Raw genomic sequence first — 26,705 nt, forward strand, 5'->3', positions numbered from 1 at the left:
ATAATTTCTTCTTCTTTGAAATTTAGGGAGGAGTGAATTAAAACGGTGACCCCGCATTTTTTTTTCCCACTAATTGCGTGATATTGTGTTGGGAAGACTTTATCCCAATACTTAGGAGTGAAATCTTTGGTAAAGTGGGTCTCCTGCAATAATACTATGTGGGCATGTAATGCTTTATATGTAGTGATAGCCTTTTTTCTTTTCATATCGGAGTTAAGCCCTCTGACATTATGGGAGAGGATTTTTATAGACATATTGGGGTAAGAGATGTTTTAGCATTGAATGAATCCCTGTGGAGGATTTGCAAGTGAATAAAAAACTGCAAGCTATATAAGGTTTTGGATATGACCCAACACAATGAGATGTTCTGAGAGTGAGAGAGCCGGGACCTACCTGAAGGCCAAACCATGTAGAGACACCTACTTCCATCCCACATCGTGGGAAGCACAGTTGCAAATGAGGTAATACATTTGAAGAGATCAAAATCATCTGATGACATGCCTGAACGAACAAAACACATATTATAGTGAGCAAAATTAAACTTAAACTTTACAATGGTTTCCCTTGTCAGGGAGTAACATTTCAATGAGGTGGGTGAAGGGCACTTTTACAGGTGCTTAGGGCATACCTTCCTGTGGGAGGATTGATGGGGGATAGGGGAGGGTGAAAGGGTTGAGTGAGTGTTGGATGTCAGTGGTAGTATGGTATGGTTGAGAATGCAAGTTTTGTGTCTTGTGTCATGATCAGGAGTGTTAAAAAAGAGTGTAGGAGGGAGGGGAAGAGGGGTAGGGGGAAGAGGAGGGTCAGTAAGAGGGGGTTAGGGATGAGTTAGTGTGGAATGTGCGAGAGGAATAGAGGGCAAGAGAGATAATGCGTAAGGAGAGTGGCATATGTCTGAGTTTGATGATGGGGAGGAGAAGGAAAGAGGGGGAGGAGCAAAGACATGGTGTAGTAAAACGTATGAATGATATTAGTGACAATCATGACATTCTCAACACTCTATAGCGGTAATATTAATTATAGCAACAGTATTAACATCAGTAACTTCAACTATAACAAGATCAAGAGCGACCCCTGAGTGAGGCCAATAAATAGCCAAGCCTGCAAAAAACAGGATGAGCAGACTTGACTGATACAAAGTTCTCGGACCTGCAAGCTATTTTAACAGTTCTGTTATGTTGTTAGGGTCTATTAGCCTCAGGTCCATTTTCAATAACCCAAAGCTTTAGAAACTTGAGGATTAAGATTCTTCTGGACCTTTTATTTTGTCAGGTCGGGGAGGATTCTTCTTCCGAGGGGGACTCAGCTTCTGAATGGATATTTGAGACAGTCTTAATTTTCCTATGTTTTTTCGTTTGGTCCACTGGGGTCCATTCCCTTTGAATGTGTTTCTTCTGGGGATTTTTGTTAAGGGGGGTTTGAGGGGGCTCAAAGGGGATCTCCAATCTTCTAAGAATCGATAGTCCCTCCCTCAAGTCCGAGCAAGCATAAGTGACATTACTATATGAAAAAGCCAATTTGAAAGGAAACAGCCATCGATATTTAACTTGGACCCTCGAGAGGGCTTGCGTAATGGGTTTGAGATCCCTTCTCTTCCGTAATGTGATTGGTGCTACATCTGCATAAATTTGGATGGAGTGGCCCTCAAAATTTATTGTTGGCAATTGTCTAGCCGCTTTGAGGATTAGTTCCTTCACATGGAAGTAGTGGAGTTTGAGGACAATGTCTCTTGTGGAGGACTGTTGGGGTTTGGTAAGAGCTCTGTGTACTCTGTCCATTAAGAGTTTATCTAGTTCTACATCTGGGACCAGTTGGTGGAATAGAGAGGTCATGGTCTCGTCCAGGTTTTTATATGTTTCCGGTAGATTTCTGATTCGTAGGTTGGATCTGCGGGACCTATTCTCAAGATCTTCTATTTGATCCTCTAGTTTATTTATATATTCTGTATGTTCTGAGATAGATTTGTGTATTTGAGGTATTTCTTCTGCTATTACATCTGTTTTTTCCTCCAGTTCAGCAGTGAGAGAACCAATTTCCTTGGTATCTTGTCTGAGATCCGACAGAGCGGATTTAAGCTCTTCCTGGAACACGGATTTAATTTGAGAAAGCAGCTCTTTATTTTGAATTTCTGATGGGAGAGGTGTTTCTATTTCTGTTAGGCTGGTGTTCAGAGGGTCTCCTTGGGTAGGGGAGCTTTTATTCACCTGTTTGTGTTTCAATTGGGATTTTTATAGGCATTCTTTAACTGTTTGCGTTTTATTCTTCATCATGTGATGTAATAGGGGTCCAGAGGAGCAGAAAAAAGAAGGGTATGTAAGTAGGTAGTATCGCTTTGGTATAGTATTCAGCTCAGGGGTTAAACGATGGGAGAGAGGTTACTGTGTCAAAGTTCAAAGCATGAATCTGGTTCCCTGCTGCAAAAGGAAGGACAGAGCAAATTGAGTCCCTTCACCCTAACCTCATTTCATTCACTGCGTATGCATTGTAACAGTTACGAGTGGAACATAAAGCTTGTGAGGCAGGATTTGTATGTTCTGTTAATAAAAGGCCAGTTGCAGTTCCTCAGTCTGGCGACTACTTATATTTCCCTGAAAACACTCCTAAAGTGGATCCCAAAGTGCAGTCTTTAGTACTGCCCCCTTAGGCTTAGGAGGTAGGTATGTTGTTTCTTGCAGGGGTAATGTAGAAAGGAACTGACTGGCTCAGTGGGTGTCTCAGCACATTGATATAATTGATATAATTTTATATGGTGCGCGCAACAGCTAGCGACCAAAAGTCCATAGGATGTTTATTCTGTTCTTTGCTGGGATGTGTAAGAATCAACTGACCCCTAGTTGTCAAGCCGTTAGCCGTTTGAGTGAATGGGGGTCTAATCAGCCACGTAGTAGTTACGGCCCAGTCAATGTGTCAATAAGTTCAATAACTCCCTCTAAGGGTCTGGCCTAAACATCACCCATCAAAGGCCCGGAGTGGTTAATATAAAACTTAGGTAGTTTGCTTACCCTTTTCTTTTTGTTTTTCCCCGGTTTTCAGCCTTATTCCAGGTCTCTGGTGATTGTGCTCGTAAGCGGGCAGGATCCGGGAGGCCCGTGGGCCTTAGAGGGTTGCAGCCAAGATGGCGGAATTTCGCGCCACTTCACTAAGTCTGTTCTCTGTGAGAATCGTTCTTCCCCTGATGTTTGGGGTGTCCGCTCTGGTGTCCGGTATTGCCGGGTACTTCAAAAGCCTCCGAACAGAGGATTGTGATATGGGGTTTCCCCCGATGATAGCGGGCAGGTCCGTGCAGCTCAATACCTCCGGGTACGTGCAGTGGGCTAAATCGCTTACCTCCTCCTTCCCTCTTTCTGCAGCCGACCTATGTAACTCTCCGGAGCGGAGCCCCGACCCTCCGGAGTGCTGTGATTGTGATGTTGGAGGGGAATATGCGGTCCGTTTAAAGGCTTGCCAAAACTTAGTAAGATTCCTCTCGTCACAGGCCGCTGTGTCAGTACGCACATATAATCAGAGCTGTTTTAATGAAAAGCTCAGGAGAAACTGCTCCCGTGATTATCCAGCTTTCACCTGGCTACTTTAGAAGTTTTTTATGGTAAAAAAAGAAAAATAAACTTAGGTATTTACAAGTAATATCTGTTTAAGTTCGGGAGCTCTGCACACACACGTCCTCACAGCTCAGTAGCTAGCCCCGCCTGTTCATATCAATATTTAATAGGCATGTGCACCGACATAATATTTTCTTTGCTTTTCACCATTTAGTTTGGCAGAATTTCAGTTATGGGAACCTTTTCACTACACAATACATATCAGTAGCTGAAGAGCAGCACAAATGGGCAGACAGAGGAGCAACAGGACATGGCAGACTACAAAAACAAATGTACAAAATGGAGTGGGCCTAACACCGTGTGCAGTCACAGGACATTGCATTTATATGTTATCTGGGCAGGATAGGCAGCAACACAGGAACTATGGTAAATTAGTTATACATTCATAGATTAAGGGTATATACTACGACAACTTGAAGCAGCACAATACCAGTGGCACATTGGTGTTATGTGCATAGTGTAAGATTATACATTTTGACAACTTGGAGCAACACACTTGGTTAGAAATGTTGGGCAACCAAGGCAGCAGTATAGGAGCCATTGCACATTGGTGTTACATACATAGAATAAGAGTATATAGTTTGACTACTGTACTAGTGGGCATGCAGGCTTGGCACCCAGTGCAGCAGCACAGGAGCCATGGCACATTGGTAGTATGGTACAAGTACAAGATCATTGCCAGATCTTGTTCACACTGCGGATAGAGCAGAAGTTTCATTGGTTTGTTCCATCATCTGAGACGCGCTGGAGTACCCTTCCTTGCTCCTGCCTGAGCTGATACATTGCATTGACAATGTGGTGAAAGTGCCCCGCAATCTTTCTGCAATGCTCGATAACGCTAGCCAGTCTGCTCTCCGATGGAATAGCACTTTCTACAACTAAGTAAAGAATGTGATGTCCAGCAAATTTGCCTTTTATTAAAACCTATCTTCACTTGAGGGCACTCCCTAAATTGCTTAAGGGCAGTGCCCTACAAAAAAACCTTGAAGGGCTATTGCTATAGTAATGTTTAGTGTTAGTATAGGTTTTTTTTGGTTGTTTTTTTTGCGAATATTGAACATTGACTCTCTGTGAGCATTTTCTGTTTAGTGTGTGTACTGGGTTGTACATATTACACTATTGTGGAACTCTATTATAGCTAAAAAGAAGTTGCTACATATTCACATAAGAACCCCTTAGGATCAGCGTCACTCTTTGCTAATCTAGATATATATTTAAATAGTGACAATAATAGTAATATTTGGTGTCTATTGTCACATTGATTTATTTTATTCTGATTTTGTTCCCTCCACTTTTCATTGGCTACTACAATTACTACAAATGACCAGTATATGGTGCTTTTCAGATACTTTTGCATATAATATGGTAATGGTAAAACAAAATAATCAAGTTTTTTTTACACTAACATTGTTTTCTAGGCAGTAATACCGAATCATGGCACCTGGGCAAAAACAGACTGGGAAAACTGCTAAGATGGTGCAAGAGGAAAAAGTATCACATTCTTTTGAGTTTCAGACAAAAGAACAAAAAAATCTTAGTGGATCAGAAGAAGACATCAGGGAAGGTGAACAGCAGAAAACTTTTTAAAGAGACGAAAATTATTATATTTTTCTTTAAATAAATTCTTAATTAAAAATATTTATATAATAAACAAAAAAAGTTTTATTTACACGTGTGCTTCCTCAGGAATGTTTTGGGGGTGGGGGTACAATTCCCACAGAATAATAATATTAGGGGCAGCATGTGCAGCAGTAGAGGGTTGCTTGTACACATGAGCTGCAAAACACACAGTGGCTCATTGGTATCAAAAGAGATGGAATTACGTGTGTTCTAATTAGAGAGTAATGGAGAAGTAATGTGGAATAGTTAGTGGGCCCAGATAAGTAACTGAAGCTGCATTTTGTGCGCTGAGCTCTTTTGACCACTCCGTCATATATTTTTCTGCATGATGTTGCAGATACACCCCAAACTCAGGGATTAAACACCCCAAACTCATGGATTAAAGTGAAAGTAAACTTAAAAGTTAATTTCCAATAAAATATTTAATTATAAGTAGTTAAACAGCTCTGCAATGCACCTTTTATTATTTATTTTGCTGCTTTCCTGTAAATTAACTCTGAAAATTGTAGTTATTTACTCCCGCAAAGAGGCTAGAGAGCATTCTGTACATTGCAGTACCTTAACACTACTACATACTACACAGTGATTGGTTGATTAGCAAGAACTTGCTTATATCAGTCCCTAATTGGCCACAACAAAGTGAGTGCTATAAACAATATTCAAGAGGCTTTTCAGGGGTTGTTTCCTCCAGCTGAAAAAGAAGTGGGAATAGCAATTTGAGAAGTAATATACAGAAAAGGTTTTTTTTTTTGCGTTATTTTCTTGTTGGTAGGGTGATACAATGTAAATTAAATCATATATTTATTAATGTTATATTATCTTTATTGTGTTATGTATTATTGTGTTAATGTTCTCCACTTCAGTAATAAAATATGATAAAAAAATGTTTTATACAAATATTTATAAATTCCGATAATTAATTCATATTTGTGAACTATTATATTGTTAAGACAACTAGTGGTTAATGTCATAATAAATCACAGATACTATTGCAACGTTTTAATTTTCTTGCAGAAGAGACTCAAGTTGTTGAAAAGCGTGGGAAAAAGCGTTCCGCCTCAATGTCTAACCAAGAAGTAGATGAAGATCATATGGGGTAAATCATTTCTGCTGTAGATGTTGGGTTATTACATTTTGAAAATGGCTGCATTTTGGAGTTACGAAATCATTTTTAAAGATGTAAACAAGGAACCCAAGGCCACCCAACTAAAAACATGGGGTGGCATGCATGAGACGGAGCAGTCTTTAGTACAGAAGACTTTATCATTATCTCTGAGGTCACATGTCTTGTAGAAATCTTGATAACAATTTCCTTTTATAATGATCCCTATAGAGAAATAGACATATTATTTTATGTACTGATATCCAAAATTTATTTAAGAACAGGCTGTCTACACAAATTGATCTTCACCAGTGATTTGATTATGCTTAAAGCCTGTATACACACCCAATAAGAACTGAATCTCAGATGTCATAATCCTGCCTTAAAATTAGAGGTATTTATTGACATGAAAAAACTAGGCTCTCTACATTGTTAACAATCTCACATTTAGGAATCGTATAAACCAAACATGTCGTTTGATTGATCTTGCATCGCCTGGCTTTGAAATATACATACCACATCTGATAATAATGCATAATCTGCATTATTCCAGTAGTGTTTAGAGCATCCCAGAGGTCTAGAGATGCCACAGTGTGTTTCATGTTTTCTATTTTCAAATAGTCCCACAAATATTCAATGGGGTTAAATTCCAGTGTTTATGAGAGTAAAGCCATGCAAGTTAGCACTCCTGGCTTTTCCTTGGGCTTCAGATACACCTGGCACAGCCTCAACTTTATAGAAGGGAAAGTGTCTCTGCAGAATAGAGTGGTACTTCTCTTTGACTTGAACAAGTCAACAACTCCTGAATAGACAAAGCATCCCCACAGTTGAATAAATTATATTGTAATTTTTTTTCAAGCTGTTGTATTAACCTCTCGTGCTGCCGCTTCCTCACATGAACTCTGTAATTGCAACAAAAAAAATGTAAAAAAAAAATGTTGATAAATGAGTTAACAGTGTGTGTTTCCAGCCTTCCACTATGAAACTCCTGTATTTTTTGGCCATACTAAATGTTAAGACTTTATTTTTTTTGTGGAAACTGCTAGCCTACCATGACTACATGAAGACTACACTTTCTCAGTCATCTGTTGATTAGGCTTTTGCTTATTGGGGTAGGATGTTTTTGGTCCAGATGGGTCAGTTGGGTTTGAATTGGGTGACTTTAAGTATGCCTTAGTGATGGCAATCTATTTTTCTATGATGTTACCATTTAAATTAAATATATAATGACATAACATTTTTGGAAATGTATATGTAAATGATGTGTAAGAAGGATGTTCATATAAATAGTAAGTTTTAACAAAGTGATACAAATTAATTTCTGTCAGTGTACAATACTGTATTCATGAACAATACACATCAACTGATTACAATATTTCAAAACACCCTACACAACAGAGCTTTTATCCGTCCATTGTCTCATGATTCAATAGTCATACATATAGCCAAGAGAAAGGAGAAAATAAGTAAATAGGAAAGGAAATGCACATTAAAAGAAGTCCAAACTGTAACTGCTGCCAACTGTTATAACAAAAATAAGCCATCATATGTGGGATCCTATACCCAAGCTTTAAAATCCACAAGACTGCCATAAAATAGACTGGGAAGAACAGGTAATGATTAAGGATTTGTGTCTGAAACGTTGCTGATTTTTTGAATTTGGCTCAATAAAGCACTTCATCCTTTGCTGGGAAGAACAGGTAAGGCAGGCAGATGTACTAAACAAACACTTCAGCAAAATGGTAGAATTTGTAAAGGTATGTAAAGATGTCCATGTAGCTGCCTTGCAAATCTGTTCAAGTAAAACTTCTGAATTCTTTAGTGGCTTGAAGATAAAGTTTCAATGCCCTTACTACATCCAAGTAGGACAGAGATATGGTACTACACTGATTGATGTTTTCAGAAGAAACAAACTTAGGATGGAAAGTGTAGTCTGCTCTTAAAACTGAAATGAAGAACGGACCTTGAGAGAGAAGGTCCTTCCTGAGAGAAAACGCCAAGACTAGCTGGAGGACAACTGTACCAGATCAATGTACAAAGTCCTACAAGGCCATGCCAGAGTAATTAGAATCACTGAGACCCTTTCCTATTTTATCCCAGCTGTTATTCTGGATACTAAAACAAAAGGAGGAATTGTAAATCAGATTGAATGTCCAGGGAACCACTTGGGTATCTATTAGAGTTGCTTGTGGATCTCAAGATCATGCACAATACAGAGGTATATTGTAATTTAAGACAGAGGCTATAAAGGCTATGTCCGGCCTTTCCCAATGATTCACAATCTGGTTGACTACCTCCTGATTCAAGGACCATTCACTAGGGTGAAGGTACTGACGACTGAGGAAGTCCACTTCCCAATTCCCAGAATGGGAATTGCTGATATTGTGCCATGATGGAGTTCTGCCCATGTCAGAATGCGGACTACCACATTTATTGCTAAGACGCTTTGTATATCACCTTGGTGATTGATGTAAGCCACTGCTGTGACACTGTCTTAATAAAACCTCAGAAAACACTTGATGTTGATTGGTAACCTCGCCTCCCGAGGAGACCAAACTCCCTGCACTTTCCGGGAACACCAGACAGTGCCCAAACCCAGCAGGTTGGTGTCCATGGTAACTACTATCCAGTTCGGATAGGGAAATAAGGCTCACTGAATCAATGATTTTTGTATCTGCCTATAAGTTAGAGAATGGCTTGTCTTAAGGTCTAAAGAGCTATTCTGAGACAGATTGTTGTATTCTCAATTTCACTGTTGCAATATTTGAAGCTGCAAAGAATGTAAGTGGAATCTGGCAAAAGGTATAGCATCTGAAGCTGCTACAGTGAAACCAAGTACCTCCATGCATGGAAGCAGTGTAGGAAGTTTTTGATGGAGAAGAGCACATGGCTTCTGCAATTTGAGTCGGCGAGCATCTGTGAGAGATAGTATAAGTTTTACAGAGTCTGTGATGAAGTCCAGAAAGGCAACTCTGGTTTATGACAGTAGATAGCATTTAGGACTGAAGGAAAAGAAGCAGCCTGTACTAGAATGTTTTCTAGATAAAGAACTGCTGCCGAACCCTGAGCACTCACTACTGAAAAAAGAGCTCAAAGAACCTTTGAGAAGATTCTTGGTGCTTTTGCCAGACCAAATAGAGATGCGCACATTGGTAATGCCTGTTATGAAAGTCAAATCTGAGGAAATGTGTATGATACCTGTGAATAAGGATATGCAAATAGGCATCTATCAAGTCTATGGTAGACATAAATGTATCCTCCTGCATTAAAGGAATATAGTGTGAAAAGTCTCCATTTGAAATGCGTTAAGAGTCCCATATTTCTTTCAAACAATCAAAATGATTGAATAGAACCCCTTAATCTGTTCCTCCAAGGGGACCATAGTAATCACCCCTGAGTTTTATAGGCTTGTTACACATGCCAAGAAAGCTCTGGCCAAAGATATTTTGGAACAAGAAAAGCCTATGTGGTCCCCCCTGGGAAATCATGTCCATTACCCAAGGGAACTTGAACAGATTTTTCCCAAGCCTGGGGGCTGCACCTGCATTCTGATTTGGAGGAATTTTGTTCTCTTTGAACTTAGAGGAACCAGGCTTTCATGTGGACTTGGAGGTGTCTGACTTCTAAGACACTGAAGAGGAGGATCTTTGCATCTTGGAATTACAAAAGGAGTGAAATCGTCTAGCCAACCAAACTCTGCCCTTTTTAATCTTGTGGCAAGAAAGTTCCTTTATCTCTAATGACCAAAAAATATCTTTCCCTGAAATATAAGGGAAAGAAGTCTGTATTTACTATATAAGTAGACAATGACTTCTGCCATAAGAATCTTCAAGCCAGAGCAGACATAGCATCACTCTTTGCATTAATGCAAGTTATTTCAACCGCTGCATCACAAATAAATCTGCTAGCAGTCTTGACCAACCTCAAGACCTCAAGTGATCCTGAATTTCATCAAGGGAAGCTTCTTGGGAAATAAGGTTAGAGATGCTGTCACACTCTATATTGCAGTAGCTGCAATGCACAGGCTACACTAGAGGCTGGACAAAACATATTAGACTGCCAGCTGAAAGGATCTTCCAAGGAAACCTTAAAGATTTCTGTCAAATGAATTGTTAAAAGAGGTACTTTATTCTAAAGGAATGGTAGATCGCCTAGCCAAAGGGGAAATAGCACCATCCATCTTTGAAATAGTTTCCCATACTCCCAATTTTTCAAGGGTAAAGGGAACATATTTTTGCATTTGGCAAAGGAAACAATGGAAATGTCTGGTTTGTTCCTTTCCTTGCTAATTAGATCAGAAACTGCATCACAAATCAGGAAGGTGGATAGCTTTTTGGGGCTGCCTTAAAGGGACATGAAACCCTTTTTTTTTTCTTTCTTGATAGGGCATTTTAAACAACTTTCCAATTTACTTCTATTATCTAATACAATTTTTTTTTGTTTTCTTGATATTCTTTGTGTTCAGATAGATCCTAGTAGTGCATTGCTGCTCATTCAACAAAGGATAACAAAAGAATGAAGCAAATTATATAATAGAAGTAAGTTGTATGCTGTATCTGAATCATTATAGAAAAAGAATTGGGTTTCATGTCCCTTTAAAGAACTTATCAATCTTTTTCATAGATTGTCTGCAGGTGGATGGTCTTCAAGGAAAAACTTCTTGCAATAGAGCAGATTGTGATGGCAAATAATTTAAAAGGTCTTACTGATGAGTCTTGATAAGACTGAAAGTGATGAGTCTCAATAAGGTTGCCAATAGTACTTGTTGGTTGAAGATTTGGCTTGCCTTTGTATCTTATAGACTGTTGCTGTAACTCTGCACATGTGAAGTAGAAATTTAGCAGAGGACTTATGTATTATTAGAGAGCAAGGGGTTGGATTAGCTGTGAAAGGAAAGCCTCAGGGGAAAAATAAGCAATTACAATCATGGCCAAAAATATTGGCACCCCTGCATTTCTGTCAGATAATGCACCACTTCGCCCAGAAAATTCTTGCAATTACAAATGTTTAGGCATTATCATGTTTATTTCTTTTGTTTGTATTGGTATGACACAAAAAAATGGAGAAAAAAAGCCAAATCTGACACATTCCACACAAAACTCCAGAAATGGACTGGACAAAATTATTGGCACCTTCTCAAAATTGTAAGAAATAATTGCATTCTAAGTATGTGATGCTCCTGTATTTTGTAATTAAACTCACCTGTATCAATTAACAGGTGCTGACAATAAAGAAATCACACTGATAACCAGTTAAAATGGTGAATAATGTACTCAACTTTTCTGTTGTGTGTCTCTATGTGCCAAACTGAGCATGGAGAAGAGAAAGAGCAGCAAAGAATTGTCTGAGGATTTGAAAACAAAAGTTGTGGAAAAGCATGGACAATCTCAAGGTTACAAGTCCATCTTAATGATCTTAATGTTCCTGTGTCCACTGTGCGCAACAGATTACTGAACTGGCCAGCAATGATTCCAGATCTCAATCCCATAGAGCACATGTGGAGAGATTTCATTGTAAACTTCAAATGCATAAGTTTTTTTTCCTTCGCCAGCTACCAGCATGTTGTTTAGTGCAGTTAATTCACTAGCTCACACATATATTAACTCTTTAGTAAATTAGCTCCATAAAATTACATAGGAACTAGTGCAGCTGAATGACCACACATAAGTGTTAGTGAAGCTCAAAGCAACTATTTCATACAAAATTAATTGTATCATTAAAGGGATTTTATCATTTAAGCATATATCTGCAAGTAAGCAGAGCATGTAACATTATCATTTTGTTAGCAAAATTTATGATGTTTTGAAAATTAAAGGGACAGTAAATGTAAAAAATAATGTTACATAATTCTGCACATAGTGCAGAATTATGTAACATTATCTTAGCGACAGGTTTAAAAAATATAAAGATTTTACCTCTGAAAGTTGAACTTACCTGGTCTTCGCTCAAGGATCTTCTGATCGTGTCTGCTTTTTGAAAAGCAATTCACGGCCGTCTTGAAAAGCACAGTGCGCCCGAATGTGCTATTGAACTGAATGTAGTGCGCTGCCGCTCTGGTCTGGTAGCATGCTACATTCAGTTCAATAGCGAAATCGGGCACGCTGTGATTAGATAGCGCTCCTCCGAAGCGCTTTTGAAAAAACAGACACGATCAGAAGATCGTAGAGGGAAGACCAGGTAAGTTCAACTTACAGGGGTAAAATCTTAATAATATTTAGATGTTTAAACCTGTTGCTAAGATAATGTTACATAATTCTGCACAATGTGCAGAATTATGTCACATTATTTTTTGCATTTACTGTCCCTTTCAGAGCAGTTTAGAGGTACACCTATTGAATAGTCTGATGGAATCCATGTCTACTTTGTTGTGCCCAGTTAGGGACTAATGTAAATGTGCACTTCTCTAAACAGCCAGAGATTAACTTGCAGTAACCACACAACAAACTAATGATCATTTGGTCAGCACTATGACACATTTGGAATAAGGTATTAAGATCAGGCACAAAAAAAAACTCAACATTTAATCTCACAAATTATTTAGTGGGAAATGAAAGTCAGAATGAAACTTTAATGATTCAAAGCAGGCAATCTAAAACAAAAGCCACTTACCTTCTGTGATCACATTTACTTTGTTACTCTTGGTATCCTTTGTTGAAGACCAAATCTAGGTAGGCCCAGGAGCGTGCAAATGTCCAGTGCACTATATGGTAGTTGATTTTTTTTTTAATAATGCATAACATTACAAACACTGCTACCTTATAGTGCTCAAAACACATGGACACATGCTCTTAATTGCTTATACCAGTTGGGTCATGGTGCTGTTATTGTGTTGTGTTATTAGTGCGGGCCCTCATAGAAATCTAATGCCTGAGGGAAATTACACACCCACGCTATCCGACATGAATACTGTAGTATGTTTTAACCACTTTTACTATGAGTGTAAAAATGCAAGTGGCATGGATTGCCCTCCAGTAATGTTAGCATTCCATACTTCTTGCTATTTTGGGCTCGATTTATCAAGCAAGGGTGGACATATTAGCTATTTTGGGCTTGAGCTTTCAATCTCCCAGTTCAGATGAGACTGGGGAGATTGAAATTCTCCACCTAAGAGGTGGAAAAGAGGGTAGGGAAGCAGTGAGAACCTGCAGTCGTAGGGGAGGAGAAGGCTTGATAAATTGAGCCCTTTGTGCTCGTCTTTATGGGTGTGAAATTTGAGTTTAATGTACCTATAAGTAAATGACAGGTGTTTTATATGAATAAGTCCTGATTTATTAACATGTGAATTATTACTTGTCACTGAAGCAAACTTCATAAAAAGTCACAAGGACACATTTGTGATTTTCTTTTTTAATGTTACAACTGTAACTTTATATGGTAGTGAAAATAAGTAAAACTCTACAGCAAATAATGTACAACGTTTCCCCCTAGATTATTTACAGATTGCTTTTTCTTTCTAACAAAAAATATATTGTTTTGACAGAGGTGAAGTTCAAAATATGCTGGAACGTTTTGGAGGCAAGTCCCTTTTTAACAATAGTTTTGTAATTTGACAAAAGTAGCTTTAGGCATTATTTCAAACTGCTATATTGTAACCTATGTATAAGTATGGTTTATTTTATTTGTTTATTAAATATTCAACTTGAATTAAATTGATTAAGATTAAGTTGTATAAACACTAAAAAAAAGACTGCAGCTCACAATACGGTCTATCTTGAAGCACAACCTCCAACCTTAGCACAACAATTTACAATATATTCTCTACTTCATTTAACCGTTGTACACTATACTTTAATTTCTATCATAGGGTGATGAGAGTCCATGAGCCATTACTCCTCCTGAAATTCAACTCCTGGCCACTAGTAGAAGGCAAAGATTCCCAAAGCTCCAAGAACACTCAATCTCTCCTACCTCTCTGGTATGCCATTCTTATCTTTGCCTCCACAGGAGGAAGGTGAAGAATTTATGTGCTCCAGATTCTTCGTAGAGAGGGGTACTCAGACCGATTTCCCCCTCAGAGAGCTGCTACTTGAGACAGAGGGGAGATTGAAGTGTTGGTTAGTGGCACAATTACTCCCAGTGAGAAGTATGTCACAAGCCTGCCACAGGTGTTGCAGACACCGGTGCCTTAGCCTCCTTCTGTTGGGTTGTCGATATACTCTTTAAATAGATCCTCTGCTGTGAGGTACACAGCACTGGATGGGCTATCTACTGGATGCAGTCTTTTTGCAGTTGGTAAGCACAGTAAAGTAGGTGAATTTTAGTTAAGTAAATATCACACTTTGCACTCACATAGCCCACAGGCTATTAGCAGGTACAGTTACTACACAGTACATCATAGTCTGGGGACACTTTATTAGACAGGCAAAACCATTTTATACACTTGACTGTTTATAGGTTATGTCTAGTTCTCATTGGAGATTACAGTGTTAGTGGGGAACCTCTCAGTGATTTAACATGTATTATTTTGGCACTTTAGTAAAAAATTTTTTTTATCATGTTACTGTTTTTTCGTCAACGTTAGCGCTATTCAGTTGCTCAGTAGAGTTTTTATGCACTCACATAGCGCACTTCGGCTCCATTGCGCAGATCTTTTTCCCCTACACGCTATGGCTGACTCAGGTTAGCTAGCTTCATTATTTCTCATAAAAATTTCCAATTTAAGGCATGTACAAATATGAGGTCATTTGCTTTTTCTTTTTCCCCACGTTGTGGGGATATGATCCCTATTTATAAATTGATATCCAATCTGGAGGCTCTGTTAATGAAAAATGTGAGAAAAAAGTACTCTAGATGACACATGTAAGAATTAAAGTCACCAAGGATACTCACTAACGTCACTTCAGGTCTTGCAGTGGCCACTGTTTTTTTTTTTATCAGTTGAAGCCAATTGTTTTGGGAAATATATAGGTATCAGACAAGAATATCATACTATCCTGGAGCCTAATATATACCTCATAAGTTAATGAGGTTGAATCAGGTGAGCAGAAAGCTTTTTGGCAATATTTTGAGTATTGAGTTCTGAACTATATCCTGTATTGTTAGCATGGATTTCGATTGATCACAAACCTAAATTACTTCTAATGACAAAAGACCTCAGTCACAAAACACTTTTCACAGATAGCACAAGATACAGTTGTTTTTATTTATGTTCTTGAAATCAGCATCAAAATCTAAATGGAAAATGATAACTACAACAGCCATTTTGCAGGTCTATATAATACATTACAGGTGTTTTGATTGATCCATTTGATCCATTTGTGCATTGTGTAATGACACATGAAAGTGACCACTTGTGCTCCAAAACAATGGTTAAATGTGTTAATGACAAATATCCATTTCAACAAGAGCATTATTGGTATACTGGGTGTGTATGTTGGATGGCTTATTTAAATTTATATATTGATTATTGTGTAAAATAGTTTTTTTTTAAAGATTTTTTTCAAGATTTTGCCAGCTACTTCAACAACAAAATAAGACTATATCAGAAATGAAATCAGCTCTCAACATACTAACAGTCTCCCACCCCCTCAAAAGCTCACAATCATCCAAAACCCACATAGCCATAAATTTAGTTATTTTGCCCCTGTTACAGAGGAAGAAGATTCTGCCCTTATACTATCGTCTCACCTCACTACCTGTCCCCTCGACCCCATCCCCTCACAACTACTCCCCTCCCTCTCTTCTACCCTTACCCTAATACTCACACACATCTACAACCTCTCCCTCAGCACTGGTATAGTTCCCACATCTCTTAAACATGCATTAGTCACACCTATCCTCAAAAAAACTTCTCTCGATCCAACCTTCTCATTCAACTACCACCCTATTTCCCTACTCCCTCTTGCCTTGAAGCTTCTTGAAAAGCTAGTATATGCACGTCTATCACATTTCCTTACATTAAACTCCCTCCTTGATCCACTGCAATCTGGATTTCGCCCCTTCACTCAACAGAGACAGCAATTGTTAAAGGGACACTGTACCCAAAATTTTTCTTTCATGATTCAGGTTGAGCATTACATTTTAAGCAACTTTCTAATTTACTCCTATTATCAAATGTTCTTCATTCTCTTGGTATCTTTATTTGAAATGCAAGAATGTAAGTTTAGATGCCGACCCATTTTTGGTGAACAACCTGGGTTGTCCTTGCTGATTGGTGGATAAATTCATCCACCAATAAAAAAGTGCTGTCCAGAGTACTGAAACCAAAAAAAAGCTTAGATGCCTTCTTTTTCAAATAATGATAGCAAGAGAACGAAGAAAAATTGATAATAGGAGTAAATTAGAAAGTTGCTTAAAATTGCATGCTCTTTCTGAATTACAAAAGAAAAAATTTGGGTTCAGTGTCCCTTTAAGGTTACCAACGACATACTTACAGCAAAATTCAAAGGCCACTTCTCTCTACTTATCCTCCTTGATCTGTCTGTAGCCTTTGATACTGTCGACCACCCTCTTTTGCTCCATACCCTCCAATCCTTCGGCATCTGTGACACAGCTCTCTCTTGGTTCTCTTCCTATCTGTCTAACCATACCTTTAGTGTAGCCTTCTCTGGGGCATCCTCTGCCCCGTTACCTCTTTCTGTTGGGGTACCGCAAGGCTCTATCCTCAGTTCTGTTCTCTTCTCAATCTACACGTCCTCATTATGTTCCTTAATAAAGTCCCACGGGTTTCATTATCATTTGTATGCCGACGATACCCAAATCTACCTCTCTGCACCAGAACTATCTCCTTCCTTGCTAACCCGTGTCACTAACTGTCTCTCTCATATCTCATCTTGGATGTCCTCTCACTACCTCAAGCTAAATTTCTCCAAAACTGAGCTCCTTATTTTCCACCCTTCTTCAAAAATCTCCACCCCCCATATCTCTATAACTTTATAACTCCATCATTAACTCCATCATTACCCAAACCTCACATGCCCGATGTCTTGGGGTCACGCTTGACCCAGATCTTTCTTTCACTCACATTCAGTCCTTGGCTAAAGCCTGCTGCTTCCACCTTACAAACATCGCTAAAATTAGACATTTCCTTACACAAGACACAACTAAGGATTTAATCCATTCTCTCATCCTTTCCCGCCTCGACTACTGCAACTCCATCCACTCTGGTCTCCCTAGCCGCAACCTAGCTTCTTTGCAATCCATAATGAATGCCTCTGCCAGGCTCATCTTCCTTACACGTCGCTCTTCATCTGCCGCACCTCTCTGTCAATCCCTTCACTGGCTTCTTCTTGCCTCCAGGATTAAACACACAATTCTCACTCTGACACACAAAGCCCTCAATTGCATTGCTCCCCCCTACATCTCAGACCTTGTCTCCAGATACTCTCCCTCCCTCCCATCCCCTTCGCTCCGCTCATGATTTCCTACTCTCCTCCTCTCTTGTTACCTCCTCACATTTCCGTTTACAAGATTTCTCCAGACTGGCTCCCATCTTATGGAACTTTCTGCCTCGCTCCACAAGACTCTCCCCTAGTGTTAAAAGCTTCAATTGCTCCCTAAAGACTCTACTATTCAGGGACGCATACAACCTACACTAACCTTCCTATCTCCCCTTAAACCCTATGAGCCCAGCTGTTTGTGGTCCACCTTCATAAGACTACAACAGTGCAACTCTCGGCAGGACCCTCTACCCAATTGATCACTGTTGGCGGAATCTGTTGGCGCTTAATTGATCAAGCTGAAAGCGATTTTACATGATTTTGGCTTAGAGTCAAGAACTGTGTGGGAAATTAATATCTTAAGAAGAAAGTGGTCACAGAATCTACGATCTACAAAAGCATGATTCAAAAAGATCACACACTGTCTATCATCAAGTTGCAAGCTTTGTTCTACTGAAACAATGGAGCTGCTTCAGTCTTGCCAAAAGTTTACATTTACTGTGCAGAATAGGGTTTTATTGTGCAGAATAATTACATTTAAAAAAAAATTGTATAATAAAAAAACATCTTCTTTACAATCTTCTATAACAGGGATATTTTTTTAAAGGAATTTCACAACCTGCAGTGACCCAGATTGCTACACAAGATACTTCAGAAGGAACATAGCATCCTTTAAGAATGTGTATTTTTGGTCTTGTTTTGGGGGGAAAAGACATGATTGCCTACACAATGGCGTTTTATAAAAACTAAAGTACTGTAACATTACAGAAATTTGAGTATTAATTCAGCCATTTTAAGAACACTTTTGTCAAATTTTGTTTCTATATGTTTTGCTTTCTCATATTCCTAGTGTTTTTTAATTGATGTATGATCGTGTATTTGGCAAATTAATATAATTACATATGTAAATTACAGGCATGCTTACAAGCAAACTACTATAAGAGATGAAAAGAACCTCAATGAACCTAGAACATAATTTCATAAACGTAACCAATATGGCATCATTAGTTGTTTTCAGTGTGTTTTGCATTCATTGAGGACAGAGTCTCCAGACTGGGATACTAATTTACAGATTGGGTTTTAGGGGCTGATTTATCAAGCTCCGTATTCAACTGTTTCTCGCCAGAAACAGGAGTTAAGAAGCAGCGGTCTTGAGCCCGCTGCTCCTTAACATGTCCGCCACCTCTGAGGCGGCGTACCGCAATCCGCCCAATCGCATACGATCGGGTTGATTGACACTCCCTGCTAGCGGCCGATTGCCTGAGAATGTGCAGGGGTGGTACTCTGTCAGTTCTCTTGAAAAAGTCTGAGCGTCCTCAGACGAAACGCGTAGAAACTTTTGAATTATTGAACTTTGGTTCCAGACAGACTATCTGTGTCTGTTCCACACCACGGAGGATTATCCATTAGCAATTGCCACACTTGGTTTTCAACTATGGCCGGGGTGCCATTTCGCATAGAGGACTCCCTCCCTACACCAGTGGAATCTTAGTCTGGAAAATTACGTTTCTAATGCTGTTTTATATGCCTATCCTGTAAGTAGCCATTTGTCTATGTGCACTTACCTTGAATAAAATTTGCTGCACTTGAATCGGGCTGCGCCTGTCTTTGCTTTTTTGTTACAGTGGTACTGAACAAGCATTTCTAGTGAAATGATTATGCAATGATAAATGCTGACAGCGTTGGCTGTCGTCATTTATTGATGTGCGGCGGACATGATTGCTACAGCGGATCATGTCCATTCGGACTTTAATAAATCGGCCCCTATATCTTCACCATCAGTATAAGTACTTTATAATATTGAAGTAAAATGACATAAGAGGCACATATATTAGGTAGCATATTTTAAATGAAAAGATACATTACCCATCTGAATGCAATACTGCACTCTCTTTACACATTAACTCCAAGAAGCCACAGATAGAAGTGTCACCACTAGGAAAACTGTACACAGGATTTAGTACAAACATTTAAAAAAATTTAAGCAATGTAATACATATGCACACAAGTGTGCTGGATAAATATCCCAATTAAATTAAAGATAGACAAAAGCTATGTATTATGGTGTATGTGTGCTGAGAATTACTACAATATTTCAGCAGGAATTAGTTTCCCACTTAAAAGAGCACACTTATGTTATAAAATCTCCTGCTATAATGTTTAAACCTACTTTTGCTTTGAATAAAAATGCAAACACGATTACAAAAGCCTGTGCTTTGTGCTCTTCCTTTGGTCTGACAAGAAGTTGTGTGCTTAAATAAAAAGAGAGAAGCGCTCAACCTGGGAACGAACAATAGCATAATAGCTTGTTCTATGGCTAGTTACCACCCTAGAAGCAGCCTCTTTTTGCTCAATATGTGCCTTTCACAGAAAAGAACTTCCCTGTAGCATATCAGTCTGATCCTGACTTCACAGTTACAGTCCAGCCCCGATATACCAGGCAATCCCTTTCTGAACAAGAGAAACAGCAAAACCCCAGACGTACATTTCGGCCTATTGTGGGCCTCGTCAGTGAGGTGCAGCCATATCCCTCTAGGCACACTGAGCAACGGGTCCACGTCTGGATTCCCGCATCACACTTAGGGAGACTTCCCTAAGTGTCATAATTTGCATAAATAAAAAGAGAGAAGCGCTCAACCTGGGAACGAACAATAGCATAATAGATTGTTCTATGGCTAGTTACCACACTAGAAGCAGCCTCTTTTTGCTCAATATGTGCCTTTCACAGAAAAGAACTTTCCTGTAGCATATCAGTCTGATCCTGACTTCACAGTTACAGTCCAGCCCCGAAATACCAGGCAATCCCTTTCTGAACAAGAGAAACAGCAAAACCCCAGACGTACGTTTCGGCCTATTGTGGGCCTCGTCAGTGAGGTGCAGCCATATCCCTCTAGGCACACTGAGCAACGGGTCCACGTCTGGATTCCCGCATCACACTTAGGGAGACTTCCCTAAGTGTCATAATTTGCATAAATAAAAAGAGAGAAGCGCTCAACCTGGGAACGAACAATAGCATAATAGCTTGTTCTATGGCTAGTCACCACCCTAGAAGCAGCCTCTTTTTGCTCAATATGTGCCTTTCACAGAAAAGAACTTTCCTGTAGCATATCAGTCTGATCCTGACTTCACAGTTACAGTCCAGCCCCGAAATACCAGGCAATCCCTTTCTGAACAAGAGAAACAGCAAAACCCCAGACGTACGTTTCGGCCTATTGTGGGCCTCGTCAGTGAGGTGCAGCCATATCCCTCTAGGCACACTGAGCAACGGGTCTACGTCTGGATTCCCGCATCACACTTAGGGAGACTTCCCTAAGTGTCATAATTTGCATAAATAAAAAGAGAAGCGCTCAACCTGGGAACGAACAATAGCATAATAGCTTGTTCTATGGCTAGTTACCACCCTAGAAGCAGCCTCTTTTTGCTCAATATGTGCCTTTCACAGAAAAGAACTTTCCTGTAGCATATCAGTCTGATCCTGACTTCACAGTTACAGTCCAGCCCCGAAATACCAGGCAATCCCTTTCTGAACAAGAGAAACAGCAAAACCCCAGACGTACGTTTCGGCCTATTGTGGGCCTCGTCAGTGAGGTGCAGCCATATCCCTCTAGGCACACTGAGCAACGGGTCCACGTCTGGATTCCCGCATCACACTTAGGGAGACTTCCCTAAGTGTCATAATTTGCATAAATAAAAAGAGAGAAGCGCTCAACCTGGGAACGAACAATAGCATAATAGCTTGTTCTATGGCTAGTTACCACCCTAGAAGCAGCCTCTTTTTGCTCAATATGTGCCTTTCACAGAAAAGAACTTTCCTGTAGCATATCAGTCTGATCCTGACTTCACAGTTACAGTCCAGCCCCGAAATACCAGGCAATACCTTTCTGAACAAGAGAAACAGCAAAACCCCAGACGTACGTTTCGGCCTATTGTGGGCCTCGTCAGTGAGGTGCAGCCATATCCCTCTAGGCACACTGAGCAACGGGTCCACGTCTGGATTCCCGCATCACACTTAGGGAGACTTCCCTAAGTGTCATAATTTGCATAAATAAAAAGAGAGAAGCGCTCAACCTGGGAACGAACAATAGTATAATAGCTTGTTCTATGGCTAGTTACCACCCTAGAAGCAGCCTCTTTTTGCTCAATATGTGCCTTTCACAGAAAAGAACTTTCCTGTAGCATATCAGTCTGATCCTGACTTCACAGTTACAGTCCAGCCCCGAAATACCAGGCAATCCCTTTCTGAACAAGAGAAACAGCAAAACCCCAGACGTACGTTTCGGCCTATTGTGGGCCTCGTCAGTGAGGTGCAGCCATATCCCTCTAGGCACACTGAGCAACGGGTCTACGTCTGGATTCCCGCATCACACTTAGGGAGACTTCCCTAAGTGTCATAATTTGCATAAATAAAAAGAGAAGCGCTCAACCTGGGAACGAACAATAGCATAATAGCTTGTTCTATGGCTAGTTACCACCCTAGAAGCAGCCTCTTTTTGCTCAATATGTGCCTTTCACAGAAAAGAACTTTCCTGTAGCATATCAGTCTGATCCTGACTTCACAGTTACAGTCCAGCCCCGAAATACCAGGCAATCCCTTTCTGAACAAGAGAAACAGCAAAACCCCAGACGTACGTTTCGGCCTATTGTGGGCCTCGTCAGTGAGGTGCAGCCATATCCCTCGAGGTACACTGAGCAACGGGTCCACGTCTGGATTCCCGCATCACACTTAGGGAGACTTCCCTAAGTGTCATAATTTGCATAAATAAAAAGAGAGAAGCGCTCAACCCATTGCTCAGTGTGCCTAGAGGGTTATGGCTGCACCTCACTGACGAGGCCCACAATAGGCCGAAACGTACGTCTGGGGTTTTGCCGTTTCTCTCGTTCAGAGAGAGAGATTGCCTGGTATTTCGGGGCTGGACTGCACTGTTAAGTCAGGATCAGACTGATATGCTACAGGAAAGTTCTTCTCTGTGAAAGGCACATATTGAGCAAAAAGAGGCTGCTTCTAGGGTGGTGACTAGCCATAGAACAAGCTATTATGCTATTGTTCGTTCCCAGGTTGAGCGCTTCTCTCTTTTTATTTATGCAAATTATGGCATTTGGGGAAGTCTCCCTAAGTGTGATGCGGGAATCCAGACGTGGACCCGTTGCTCAGTGTGCCTAGAAGGTTATGGCTGCACCTCACTGACGAGGCCCACAATAGGCCGAAACGTACGTCTGGGGTTTTGCCGTTTCTCTCGTTCAGAGAGAGAGATTGCCTGGTATTTCGGGGCTGGACTGCACTGTTAAGTCAGGATCAAACTGATATGCTACAGGAAAGTTCTTCTCTGTGAAAGGCACATATTGAGCAAAAAGAGGCTGCTTCTAGGGTGGTGACTAGCCATAGAACAAGCTATTATGCTATTGTTCGTTCCCAGGTTGAGCGCTTCTCTCTTTTTATTTATGCAAATTATGACATTTGGGGAAGTCTCCCTAAGTGTGATGCGGGAATCCAGACGTGGACCCGTTGCTCAGTGTGCCTAGAGGGTTATGGCTGCACCTCACTGACAAGGCCCACAATAGGCCGAAATGTACGTCTGGGGTTTTGCCGTTTCTCTCGTTCAGAGAGAGAGAGATTGCCTGGTATTTCGGGGCTGGACTGCACTGTTAAGTCAGGATCAGACTGATATGCTACAGGAAAGTTCTTCTCTGTGAAAGGCACATATTGAGCAAAAAGAGGCTGCTTCTAGGGTGGTGACTAGCCATAGAACAAGCTATTATGCTATTGTTCGTTCCCAGGTTGAGCGCTTCTCTCTTTTTATTTATGCAAATTATGACATTTGGGGAAGTCTCCCTAAGTGTGATGCGGGAATCCAGACGTGGACCCGTTGCTCAGTGTGCCTAGAGGGTTATGGCTGCACCTCACTGACGAGGCCCACAATAGGCCGAAATGTACGTCTGGGGTTTTGCCGTTTCTCTCGTTCAGAGAGAGAGATTGCCTGGTATTTCGGGGCTGGACTGCACTGTTAAGTCAGGATCAGACTGATATGCTACAGGAAAGTTCTTCTCTGTGAAAGGCACATATTGAGCAAAAAGAGGCTGCTTCTAGGGTGGTGACTAGCCATAGAACAAGCTATTATGCTATTGTTCGTTCCCAGGTTGAGCGCTTCTCTCTTTTTATTTATGCAAATTATGACATTTGGGGAAGTCTCCCTAAGTGTGATGCGGGAATCCAGACGTGGACCCGTTGCTCAGTGTGCCTAGAGGGTTATGGCTGCACCTCACTGACGAGGCCCACAATAGGCCGAAACGTACGTCTGGGGTTTTGCCGTTTCTCTCGTTCAGAGAGAGAGATTGCCTGGTATTTCGGGGCTGGACTGCACTGTTAAGTCAGGATCAGACTGATATGCTACAGGAAAGTTCTCTGTGAAAGGCACATATTGAGCAAAAAGAGGCTGCTTCTAGGGTGGTGACTAGCCATAGAACAAGCTATTATGCTATTGTTCGTTCCCAGGTTGAGCGCTTCTCTCTTTTTATTTATGCAAATTATGACATTTGGGGAAGTCTCCCTAAGTGTGATGCGGGAATCGAGATTGCCTGGTATTTCGGGGCTGGACTGCACTGTTAAGTCAGGATCAGACTGATATGCTACAGGAAAGTTCTTCTCTGTGAAAGGCACATATTGAGCAAAAAGAGGCTGCTTCTAGGGTGGTGACTAGCCATAGAACAAGCTATTATGCTATTGTTCGTTCCCAGGTTGAGCGCTTCTCTCTTTTTATTTATGCAAATTATGACATTTGGGGAAGTCTCCCTAAGTGTGATGCGGGAATCCAGACATGGACCCGTTGCTCAGTGTGCCTAGAAGGTTATGGCTGCACCTCACTGACGAGGCCCACAATAGGCCGAAACGTACGTCTGGGGTTTTGCCGTTTCTCTCGTTCAGAGAGAGAGATTGCCTGGTATTTCGGGGCTGGACTGCACTGTTAAGTCAGGATCAGACTGATATGCTACAGGAAAGTTCTTCTCTGTGAAAGGCACATATTGAGCAAAAAGAGGCTGCTTCTAGGGTGGTGTTTAGCCATAGAACAAGCTATTATGCTATTGTTTGTTCCCAGGTTGAGCGCTTCTCTCTTTTTATTTATGCAAATTATGACATTTGGGGAAGTCTCCCTAAGTATGATGCGGGAATCCAGACGTGGACCCGTTGCTCAGTGTGCCTAGAGGGTTATGGCTGCACCTCACTGACGAGGCCCTCAATAGGCCGAAATGTACGTCTGGGGTTTTGCCGTTTCTCTCGTTCAGAGAGAGAGATTGCCTGGTATTTCGGGGCTGGACTGCACTGTTAAGTCAGGATCAGACTGATATGCTACAGGAAAGTTCTTCTTTGTGAAAGGCACATATTGAGCAAAAAGAGGCTGCTTCTAGGGTGGTGACTAGCCATAGAACAAGCTATTATGCTATTGTTCGTTCCCAGGTTGAGCGCTTCTCTCTTTTTATTTATGCAAATTATGACATTTGGGGAAGTCTCCCTAAGTGTGATACGGGAATCCAGACGTGGACCCGTTGCTCAGTGTGCCTAGAGGGTTATGGCTGCACCTCACTGACGAGGCCCACAATAGGCCGAAACGTACGTCTGGGGTTTTGCCGTTTCTCTCGTTCAGAGAGAGAGATTGCCTGGTATTTCGGGGCTGGACTGCACTGTTAAGTCAGGATCAGACTGATATGCTACAGGAAAGTTCTTCTCTGTGAAAGGCACATATTGAGCAAAAAGAGGCTGCTTCTAGGGTGGTGACTAGACATAGAACAAGCTATTATGCTATTGTTCGTTCCCAGGTTGAGCGCTTCTCTCTTTTTATTTAAAGAAGTTGTGTGCTGTTTGTGTTACTGAGACATATGTTGGCAAAACACTATCTGTACCTTAATTACCAAAAAATTCTGAATCTCTACCTAATGTAATATTTGCTACTGAGATTTCTGATTTCTTGAGAAAGTGATTGATACCTTGGTGCAGTCAAGGAAGCTTGTGACCAGACATACCTACCACAAGGTCTGGAGAACCAATCTTTCTTGGTGTGTGGAATGTGGATTACCTTGGAACAAAATAAAGATTCTGCAGATTCTTCAATTTCTCCAGGATGGTTTGGAGAAAGGCGTATCGGCCAGTTCTCTTAAGGGTCAGATTTTTGCCCTTTCTGTTCTGTTTCATAAAAAATTAGCACAGTTGCCAGATGTTCAGTCTTTTGTTCAGGCCGTTGTTAGACTTAGACCTGATTTTAAACCTGTTGCTCCTCGGAGCCTTAGGGCCCGATTTATCAAGGGCCGAATGGCCCCTGATTTCATGCGAGCCTTCAGGTTAGCCGGAAACAACAGTTGTGAAGCAGCGGTGTTAAGACCATAACAGGTCTGCTGCCTCTGCAATTATTTCTGTTAGCAATATCTTCTTCTGTTTTACAAACTAAAATGTTTTTTTCCCCCAAGGTTGTTTCTACTCACAATATCAATCAGGAGATTGTTGTTCAGTATTTTTGTCCGAATCCTTCTTCCAAAGAGAGGTTACTTCATAATTTGTAGTCAATCTTCTTCCTTATTCATCCTGCATTCTGGTAAGTGCAAGGGTCAGAAAGCCACTGCTGTCACCCTGTCCTTCTGGATCAGAAGTATGATTCACATAGCATATGATGTAGCAGGTCAACAGACTCCTATGATTACATCTCATTCTACCCGTGGAGTGTCTTCTCCTCTTGGGCCTTCAACAATGACGCTTCAGTTAATAAGATCTGCAAGGCTGCTACGTGATCCTCATTGCACACTTTCACAAAAGTTTACAAATTTGATGTCTATGCCTCGGCTGAGGCATCCTTTGGGAGAAAGGTTCTTCAAGAGGTGGTGCCTAGTATTTAGGACTGCCTTCCCTACCTTTCCCTCTCTATTCATTTGTGTCCTTCTCAGCATGGGTATTAGTTTCCCATAAGTTAAAGGGACACTGTATTGAAAAATAGAATCATGATATTATAATAGTTTAACTATAAA

The 26,705-nt window shown here is 40.6% G+C and overlaps 1 protein-coding gene across 1 annotated transcript in view; it reads left to right on the forward strand.

The window, feature by feature from the left end:
* Positions 1-26,705, forward strand: part of SYCP3 (synaptonemal complex protein 3) — a 106,022-nt gene that overhangs the window by 20,891 nt on the left and 58,426 nt on the right. The window contains exons 2-4 of the mRNA XM_053716985.1: positions 5,018-5,163; positions 6,234-6,315; positions 13,802-13,836. Coding sequence (XP_053572960.1) covers positions 5,034-5,163; positions 6,234-6,315; positions 13,802-13,836 — 247 coding nt within the window. The 5' untranslated portion in view covers positions 5,018-5,033. The remainder of the gene's footprint in view (positions 1-5,017; positions 5,164-6,233; positions 6,316-13,801; positions 13,837-26,705) is intronic.

The sequence above is a fragment of the Bombina bombina genome, chromosome 6 (genome assembly GCF_027579735.1).
Source record: "Bombina bombina isolate aBomBom1 chromosome 6, aBomBom1.pri, whole genome shotgun sequence".
NCBI classification, from domain to species: domain Eukaryota; kingdom Metazoa; phylum Chordata; class Amphibia; order Anura; family Bombinatoridae; genus Bombina; species Bombina bombina.